The 8,998-nt window shown below is 60.2% G+C and overlaps 2 protein-coding genes across 4 annotated transcripts; one reads left to right on the top strand and one right to left on the bottom strand.

Moving 5' to 3' along the window:
* The first annotated feature begins 1,276 nt into the window (after nucleotides 1–1,276).
* Nucleotides 1,277–5,185, top strand: LOC134170586 (caspase-1-like). 2 transcript variants are annotated; one of them, XM_062632078.1, is made up of 9 exons: nucleotides 1,277–1,315; nucleotides 1,779–2,054; nucleotides 2,380–2,498; nucleotides 2,754–2,930; nucleotides 3,066–3,300; nucleotides 3,405–3,557; nucleotides 4,162–4,268; nucleotides 4,611–4,716; nucleotides 4,979–5,185. In XM_062632078.1, exons 1-8 carry the CDS (start codon nucleotides 1,309–1,311, stop codon nucleotides 4,701–4,703), a joined length of 1,167 nt encoding a protein of 388 aa, XP_062488062.1. In that variant the 5' UTR covers nucleotides 1,277–1,308; the 3' UTR covers nucleotides 4,704–4,716; nucleotides 4,979–5,185. The 2 variants fall into 2 exon arrangements, with proteins under 2 accessions (XP_062488062.1, XP_062488063.1); XM_062632079.1 differs by lacking the exon at nucleotides 4,979–5,185 and having other exon boundaries at nucleotides 1,782–2,054; nucleotides 4,611–4,891.
* An 892-nt stretch (nucleotides 5,186–6,077) lies between these two features.
* Nucleotides 6,078–8,964, bottom strand: ABHD11 (abhydrolase domain containing 11). 2 transcript variants are annotated; one of them, XM_062632082.1, is made up of 6 exons: nucleotides 8,946–8,964; nucleotides 7,922–8,057; nucleotides 7,673–7,846; nucleotides 7,181–7,351; nucleotides 6,638–6,819; nucleotides 6,078–6,334 (listed from the first exon to the last, which is right to left on the bottom strand). In XM_062632082.1, the coding sequence occupies exons 3-6, from the start codon at nucleotides 7,793–7,795 to the stop codon at nucleotides 6,196–6,198; spliced, it is 615 nt and encodes a 204-aa protein (XP_062488066.1). In that variant the 5' UTR covers nucleotides 7,796–7,846; nucleotides 7,922–8,057; nucleotides 8,946–8,964; the 3' UTR covers nucleotides 6,078–6,195. The 2 variants fall into 2 exon arrangements, with proteins under 2 accessions (XP_062488066.1, XP_062488065.1); XM_062632081.1 differs by lacking the exon at nucleotides 8,946–8,964 and adding an exon at nucleotides 8,166–8,266.
* Between the last annotated feature and the right edge of the window lie 34 nt (nucleotides 8,965–8,998).

The following is an 8,998-nucleotide window of genomic DNA, read 5'->3' as shown; positions in this document are numbered from 1 at the left end:
TCTCTCATTCCCACCCAGGCCTCACCCCACACTCAGCCCTGCTCATACAGCTATGGGGCAACCGCAGGCTTTCATAGTCCAGCTGTTAGGTTTTGGGCAGGCAGCCCGTGTGGGGACAGGGATGGAGAGCCCTCGGGTGGACCCGGCCTCTGCTGCCCGAGGTGGGGTGTTGCCGCCAGTGCCTAGACAGGGAAAGAGGAAAGGATGAGCCGAGCTCAGCTTCAGAGAGGTCTGGTGAGGATGAAGGGGGTGTTGGTCCTTGGCCACCTCTGCTGGGCTCTGGGACTGTGGGCTGCTAGCGGAGCTGCACCGTGCCTGGCTATGAGGGGTGCAGGAGGGCTGGGAACCCCTTCCTTGCCCTGCGGGAGCTGGGTGCTGCTGGGCTGGAGACAGTCACACTGTGTGGGTGCCCCAGTGTGAGCTGAGCACGCCGGGAGTGATGCAGAGAGTTGACCAATGTACAGGGGGGTTGTACAAGGGGGGTTAGAGGAATTTCCTTGCTTAAACAAAAGTATTGTCTGTTGTAAATGCCTGCTAAGCAGAACAAAGACACCTGGTCCTATTGATAAGGAAAAGCAGACACTTGGTTCTATTGATAAGCAACTATTGATAAGGAGAAGCAGACGCCTGAATCTACTGATAAGGGGGACAAGCAGATGGTTTATGGCTGGGATACCGACCAAACCCTAAGGCCATATGTGAAGACTAAAAGGTGAAAAGTGCAAGAAGAGGAAGACTCATTTACTTCATCTTGAAGACCCCTACCCACAGGAGGAAGACTCAGTTACTTCATCTTGAGACCCCTGCCCATGACCAGAGGGGGACTGCGCAGGTGCAGAGGACCTTCTGGCTCATTATAATATGAAGCGGGACTACGACATGAATATGTATAGGCGTGTTGTGCAACCTTATGAATATACATAACTTTAGAGAATAAATGTAGAGGGAAACAACACTGAGGCACGCATGACTTTGAGGAATTATCCCCGTGCGTCTCAGTGCTGAATAAAGCATACCTACTTTACAACTTCAACGAGTTGTGGAGTCAATCCACGCATCAGGAGGACGTCTGAGCGTGGCTGCAAAGGACATGGGGTCTCTGGCTCCAAGGCACAGTGGGCTCGCAGGACCACAGGGGCTTGGCAGGATATGATGACAGCCCTGGGACGACAAGGCCCCAGCTGCAAGGAAACAGGAAGTGAAGCTCTGGACTTTCACTTCACTTTTCTCCCTTCCCCGCCACCTCCCCAGAAACAGACTCATTTCAGGACTTGAAGAAGCCGGGACAGCTTCTCCTGTCTGGGGGTGATGACAGGTGGGTGCGACCGCCGGTGCTGCGGCTGCTGGTGGTGGGATGGGGTCCTGCCTGAGCACTGCCAGGGTGCTGCTCATCACCTGCTCACCCGGGCAGGCCCAATGCACACAGCATGGTACATAGGCTGGAGTCCAGCACATGGCGTCCCTGAGTAGCTGGGCCCTGCTCCTTGCAAATATCCCCCGAGGAACTTTCTGTGGATGTGTGGGAAAAGAGGGAGATGGGAGATGGCAGGGGAAGGAGGGGAATCACACAGGGCGATGGCAGGGGAGGGATCAGCAGCTGGGAGGGGGCAATAAGGAAGGGGGCAGCCCCTGGGGGAGGCAATGGGGAAAGGGGGACAGCAGGAGGGGTGTTGAGGAGGGGATCAGCACCTGGGAGGGGCAATAGGGAAGATGAAGCACCCAGAGCAGGCAGCGGGCACTGCAAGGGTTTGGGGGGGGACGCTGATGGGTCCACCCAGCAGACAAGCTGCTCCTGAATGTGCGGCTGGACTTTGTGGAGCGTGCGAGCAAGCCACTCATCTCCGGACTGCTCGATGAGCTGATGGCCCGAGGGGTGCTGAACCAAGAGGAAGTGGAAGAGGTGCAGGATAGGTACACGCTGCGCACAGACAAGGCCCGCTGCCTCATCGACTGCGTGCGCCTGAAGGGGCCCCGTGCAAGCCAGATCTTCATCGACAGCCTCCAGAAGCGCGATGGCATCTTGGCAGAGCAGCTGGGCCTGGCCACTGATGTGGGTGAGTGTTGAGAGGCTGTGGTCTGTCTCTGACCTTGCTGGGGCTCCCATTGCCTCCAGCAGGATGCTGGAGGAGGCCTGGCCCTGGTGAGTGTACAAGGCCTACAGGCAAGGGGCAGCTGAGCACCCCCAGTGTCACTGCTCTGTGGCACTGAGTCCCCCTTGCATGCAGTCAGGACAGGGCTGTCAGGGGTGGCCATCCCCAATGGGGCTGAAAAGGACCCCCAAGGGGCAGTGCCTGGCTCTGCCTGCCTGTACATGGCCTGGAACAGGCCCCTCTTGCTGCAGGCTCTTCCCAGTGTAACTGGAGGGCTTTTTGCTTGCAGGGCCCTCAGGTGTGCAGCTGGCTTTCACCAGCCCCCTCATTGCCATCCAAGGCCAGCAGTGGATCCGGCAGTGTTCCCTAAGCGAGTACCAGCACATCAGGGCCACAGAGGGAGACCAGGTGCTGTGGGCAGAGGAGATGAGAGGAGTGCTGGAGGGTGGCCCAACCATCCTGCTGGAGTAAGCAAGGGCTTACCAAGAGGAGTCAGGGTCTCTGCTGACCCAGGAGCAGGGCAGGAGATGTGGGGAGATGCCCCAGGGACGGGGAGATGTGGATGCTGCAGCACTGGACCTTCTCTGCTATTAGCTGCCTCGCAAGGAAAGCCCCTGCACCCAGCCACCCGCTGCTGAGTGCTGCCTCCCTCCATTCCCACAGATCTATCCTCTCTATCTGCCGCGGGAGTTGCGAACCCGCAGGGCCCTGCTCATCTGCAACATTGACTTCGAACACCTGAGCCGGCGGGTTGGGGCTGAAGTGGATGTGCAGGGGATGAGAGAGCTGCTTGAAGGACTGGGCTACGTGGTGGACATCCACCTCAACTTATCTTCCGAGGTAAAGGGCTGTACAAAGCAGCTGCCACTGGCCCCAGGAGTGGTGCAGGGACCCTCCTTGGGTGTGCTGGTGCTGGGGGACTTGGGGACCTGGTGGCTGGCTCTCCTGATGTTCCTTCCTTGTGCTGGTTTGTAGGAGATGGCTACAACCATGACTGATTTTGCAGATCGCAAAGAGCACCACACCTCTGACAGCACCTTCCTGGTCTTCATGTCCCATGGGGTCAGGGCTGGGATCTGTGGGACCAAGAGCAGAGACGAGGCCACAGACATCCTCTCCCTCAATACCATCTATGAGAAGTTCAACAACCAGCACTGCCAGGCGCTGCTGGGCAAACCCAAAGTGGTCATCATCCAGTCCTGCCGTGGAGGTGAGTCCCCACCACAAGGTGCCTGCAAGTGGCCATGTGAGCACCGAGAACGGGATGGGGTGGGGACACCCCATCATCGCTGATATCTGGCCCTGCCTTCCCAGGCAAGGTGGGCTCTGTGCTTGTGAGTGATGCTGCAGACCTCTCCGTGCCTGCCTCCAGCTCTGCTCACACCACCTGTGCAGCACTGGAGGATGATGCCATCTTTGAAGTCCACCTGGAGAGTGATTTTGCCACTTTACATTCCTCCACACCTGGTGAGCAGCTCCTGGAAGTAGGTGCCCTGCCTGGGGGGAGGCGAGGGCAGTGGGGATTCCTACTCCTGATGCCATGGGTCTCCTCCGCATGTCCTCCTCCTTGGGCCTCCATCTGGTGCCTGCTTGAGCATGCTCCAACAGCCTCTGGAGAGGGCAGTGTCCTCCAATGCTAGGGTATGCAGCTGCTCCAGGACACCCACAGATCCCTCTCAGAGCCACCAGGGCCAGAGCTTTGTGCCCTGCCTGCTTTCGCTTGCCCTGGCTCCATCCCTCCCCATCAGCTCTGCTCCTTCCCCAGCTGATTGATCTTACCACAGTGGCTGCCCAGGGCAAACTGTCTGTTCCTGCTGGTTAACATATGTCTCCAGGCTGTGCCAGCTGAGCAGCTGGCGTAGCTGGGAGCATGGGAGGGCAGAGGCTGGAAGAAAACACATCATTCTGTCTTCCCCGGGGTGCCCTGTCCTTTTCCATGCTGTGGGCTGGATGAGTCAAATATAATGATCTTGGAGAAGGCACCTGCCTCCTGCTCCGGCTCCCAACGATAATCACAGTTGCAGCGAGAGATACCAGTGAAGTCACACTTGGGCATCTCCTGTCTCCCCAGATACTGTATCCTGGAGATCAGTAACAGGATGCATTTTCATCCAGCACCTGATAGAGCAGTTTCGAAACCATGCCTATAACAGCGACTTGGAGGAGCTATTCCGAAAGGTGAGGTAACTGCAGGAGTGCCGGCACATGCAGCTGTGCCAGCCACCAGGAATGCTGCTGGGAGCAGAGCTCAGGCCAGGCCATTTCTCAGCCCTGGGGAGCAGGCTCTGTCCACAGTGTGTCTGGTTTGGCCAGGAAGGTCAGCTGGATCTCTGGAGGCATCATCGTCTGCCACATGGTGGGCACGCATGAGCCTGGTGTGCTGGTGCAGCCCTTAGTGTCCCTTGAACCACCACACATGTGCTTGGAGGTGCCCCTGGGGATGCCTCCTGACACCCTTCATGCTTCCCATGCCTGGAACAGACCTTCTCTCATTTCTCCCCACTGTCATTCTCATCCCAGGTCCAATATTCCTTTGGAAAATTCCCCCGGCAGTTGCCATCGAAAGAGCGAACTACAATGCTCAGGAAGTTTTACCTCTTCCCAGGCCACTGATCTCCTGACTATGGTGAGTCTCTTCACCTCACACATCTGTGGCAGTCTTTTGTGTGTGCCCCACACCCAGTACCCAGCCAGCATGGAGGAGGGGGAGGAATTCCCCATTGCTCCTGGGCTCCAGAGCTCATGGCTGGATACCCAAAGGATTTGTGTGCCAGTAGCTGGGGCCAGGCAGCAGCCTGACCCCATCCCCATCTCCCAGCTGGCCACAGGAGAGGAGTTCTGAAGTAGCCTGTGTCTCAGGAGCTTTCTCAGTCTAATGTTCTTCACAGGTGAAAAATCAATACACGGACAGCAAGTGTTTGAATTTGGAGGTAACAGCAGAGAGCTCAAGGCTCTGCTCCAGAGAGGCACTTCTTCAGAAAAGGAAGGACCAGAGGGAAAGCCCAGAAAGAGGAAATCTCTAAACCAGCTACTTGTGCCCCTTTGCTAGGCAATTGCAAACAGACCTGGAATAAAACAGTCCTTGGTGTGCTATCGTCCCTTCCTTTTGTGGCCTCCAAACCCCAAACTAAGCAGGCAGCATCAGACACCTGACTCTGGAGCACTGAACACAAAGCTGGTCAGTGTTTCTCTTAACTGTCCTCAGAGCCTGTCCCTAGTTGCAACAGAGACGATCCATCATCCCCAGAGCTGCCTCTGCCCCATCACCTAACAAAGGGGTTTCACAGCAGTTGGCTCCGCGCTGCTGCCCACAGCCCATGGTGGATGGTTGTTCTGGCCAGCAGTGGCTGCTTTTGTGTTGCCTTCCTGGGAACACTTGAGCAAGCAGGAGGTGGGAAATCGGAGGGAGCTCAGGGAGGCAGATGTGCTCCAGCGGAATTTTCATTCTTCCCCCTTGCAGGCTCACAGCATCCCCCTGCTCAGGAGGCAGCTTCCCCCACTCCTCCATCCTCCTGCTACCCCGACAAGGAGGAAGGATGCAATTCCTCCTGGAAGCCAAGAAACCCTCAAACCCATGTCTTACATGTGCTGCTCCCACAGCTTGTGGTGTTACAAGCCCAGCCCAGTTGTCACCTCCCAGAAGCATCACCCCATATTGCTGGGACACAAGAGCCACTTCCTGTGCCCACCAAATGCTCCCCATCTTCCACAGCCAGACTCAAACCATTTGCTGCCTTGGCACGGATTCAGCTTTATTGCATGTTCTGCAAAGTCAACAGCCAGATCACCAGTGGTCTGGCAGCAGTACAACAGGGTTCTCCTGCCCCTGCCCAGTGCTTGAGGTACCCCAGTGAAGCCAGTGCAGACAGGACAGGCTGCGCAGGCAGGGCAGTGTCCCTGGACTGTGTCATCCCCTGTCCCTGCAAGGTGACAGGAGAGCTCAGTGGCATGGATGTGCCTCTCTGTTCCAAGTTCAGGCAAAGGACTGGGCTGCAGGTGGGCAGCCAGCACAGGCTGAATCCCTCCTCGCAGAGCCCAGAGCCCTGCAGCACTGCCTGGAGCATCTCAGGACCCACATGGGGCTTGCAGGAACCTGGTCCCAGCACTATGGTGGTGGCAGGAAATTGAGGACAGCAGTGATGAATTCCCCAAATTTATCCTGATGGACTATGTGGCCTGCCCCTGCAATGTACTGGATATCAGCTTTGGGGAAGAGGCGCTGGATTTCCGGGTAGTCTTCGGACCTGCAGGACAAGGGAACATGCCATGGGAAATGTGGTGAGAGGCCCACCCAGGTATCTGCCCTTCCCCTCCCTAGGCAGAGGGGTCCCAGGTCTGACCGTGTCCCACTCTCTGCTGGGAAAGCCTGGAGCTGCCCTCAGGTTCCCTCTCACTCTCCAGTGCATTTTTGTTATCACTGGCTGATGGAGGCAGAGAGCTCACTCCAGAACCTTCCCCATCTCGGGGGCTTTCTCCCACCCTTGGCAGCTGCAGAAGAGCACACAGGGTGGAACCACTGACCTCACACTGCTTCTCTCCAGCCCCACCTGATATAAGGTGAGTCAGATCCTCCCAAGAAGAGTGCAGGGCCAGGATACGACTTGTGGAAGACGGGGAAGTTCATGATATCTACCAAGTGCTGGGAAATAGCATCCAGATTCACTCGCCAGACGTAGTGGCCCTCCACCTCTACCAGGTTGGTGAGCAAGAACTGCCTCAGCTGCGCGTGCTGCCACAGAAGGGGATCACACACTCTCCAGTAAAAGCAAAAAGCCCTCAAGCTGTTCTGCCACCCTCCATCCTGCCCTCCATTGCCTTCTCCCATGCTGTCATTCCCCTGTGGCCCCACAGCCCTGGTAAGATGTCTTCCAGCTGCCCATGATTGTGTCATGATTCTAACAGAGCCTTGGGTGACATGGTTTAGTGTGAGGTGTCCCTGCCCATGGCAGGGGGGTTGGAACTAGATGATCTTAAGGTCCTTTCCAACCCTAACTATTCTATGATGGAGTCCTGTGGGCCTAAAGCCTTGTGCTCTGGTCCCAGAGATGGGCTGGGAGTAGAAACCCCATCCATGGAACAGAATTTCCTACCTGGACCACCGGACGCAGCTGATGGTCAGCCAGCTGGCGGGCTGCAGAGCGAGACAGACCATCCGGGATCTTCACTGACTTCATAGCAGAGATGTAGGCAGAGAACTCGGAGACGGGTGCGGTTGAGGTGGGACCAATGTCGACAGAGATGAGGCGCTCCACCAGGTCTGGCTGGGGACACAAGCAGGGCAGACGGATGCCAGCTGGGAGCTCCCCAGTGGGATGGGGCACAGGGCTCTGCTCCCAGCCTGACTCATGGGAGGTTCTCAGCTCCCTCCTGCCTTGGCAGAGAGCTCCACATGCCCTTCCCTGATTCCCTGTGTTTCAGCGAGGGGAATCTCCAAGCTCCTGCAGCTGGGCTTACAGCTCTGAGCAGGACAGCACCCCGACCCTGATGGAGAAAACCTGCCTCTGTAGACAAGCAGCCCTCCCTCCCCCGGTGCCAGCCCCCTTCCTACAGCCCCCAGCCCCGAGCACCCTGCTCCTGCCGACCCGCTGCAAGGCCAGGGTCATGGCCGTCTTGCCCCCCATGCTGTGTCCCAGCAGGATGCACTTGGTGATGCCCAGGCGAGTCAGGAGGTGCTGCACGTCCAGGCTCATCACTTCATAGGTCATCAGCGCGCTGTGGGGGCTGCTGCCGTGGTTCCGGGCGTCCAGCGTCAGCACCTGCCTGGGCAGGGGCACGGTCACCGCCGTCCCCGCGCCACCCCCGCGCAGTGCCCAGCGCGGTCCCCTCCTCACCGTGCCGCTGCCGCCGCGCACCAGCGCCTTGGCCACCGCGTGCAGGTTGGCGCGGCTGCCGAAGAGCCCGTGGAGCAGCACGAGGGGCGCCCGGTCCGCGCGGCCCCGCTCCTCGCCGTGGGACAGCGGCACGGAGCTGCGGGGAGAGCGCGCTGGGGGCCAGCCCGGAGCCAGGGCCCCAAGCTGCGGGAGCGGGGTTCGGCCTCCAGAGCCCCCCCTGCCCCGCGCGCGGACGGGAGCTTACGTCACCACGGAGCGCGCGGCGGGAGGCGGGCGGGGGCGCAGCCGCCGCGGCGGGGCGCGGGCTCGGGGCAGCCGGCGGAGCAGCATGGCGGCCGGCGGGCAGACCGTGACGCTGTGCGTGCCGGCGGCCCCGCCCCGCCGCCGGGCGCCCCCTGGTGGCGGGAGGGCGGCCACACGCCGTGCCCCCGCCCCGCCGATCCCCGTTGCCGCCGGGCAGCGGGCGAGGGGTCCTCGCGGGCAGGAAGCGGGCGGGGCCCCGAGGGCGGGAGACGCGGGCTCCCGTTGCCCGCTCCTGCCTTTTCCCGGCCGCCCCCGCCGGCGAGGCCGTGCAGGGCAGCAAATCTTCCCGCCGCGCCCGCGGGCAGTGCTTTCCCGAGAGCCGCTCCGAGCCCCCGGGCGGGCGGCGGCGGCGGCAGCCGCTCGGGGCCTGTTTACCGGGCCCCGCTGCTTGCCCGGCCCCGCTGCCTGCTCGAGGCTCGGGTCCTGCCCGTGCACCTGCGTCGCTCCTTCCCCTTTGTCTCTGCCCGCTGGAGCGTTGCGAGGCCGTGGCCGGGCCGGGCGGTGGGAGCGGTTGTACACAGGCGGCCTCGCCCCGCCGCGGCTCTTGGAGGGGAGGGGGAAGCACCCCGTGTTCCGTCTGTGCTGCCAGACTTTGGACCGCGCAGGCAGGGAGTGCCGCTGCCCGTTCCCCTCCCGCCCCGATGGCTGCCGGAAAGCTGCCCCAAATGGGCGGAGGGGGGGCAGAGACCCCCGAGCCGGGAGGACAGCCCCGTCCCCAAACCCGGTGCTGCAGTGGAGCTGCGGTGGCAGAGGGTGCGGAGTGGCTGCTGGGGA

Source organism: Pezoporus occidentalis, unplaced genomic scaffold (assembly GCF_034315485.1).
Source record: "Pezoporus occidentalis ecotype Australia unplaced genomic scaffold, CSIRO_AGI_Poc_V1 ctg380, whole genome shotgun sequence".
Taxonomy (NCBI): domain Eukaryota; kingdom Metazoa; phylum Chordata; class Aves; order Psittaciformes; family Psittacidae; genus Pezoporus; species Pezoporus occidentalis.
The sequence above is the reverse complement of the archived record's forward strand: the minus strand, read 5'-3'. Positions and strand labels throughout refer to the sequence as shown.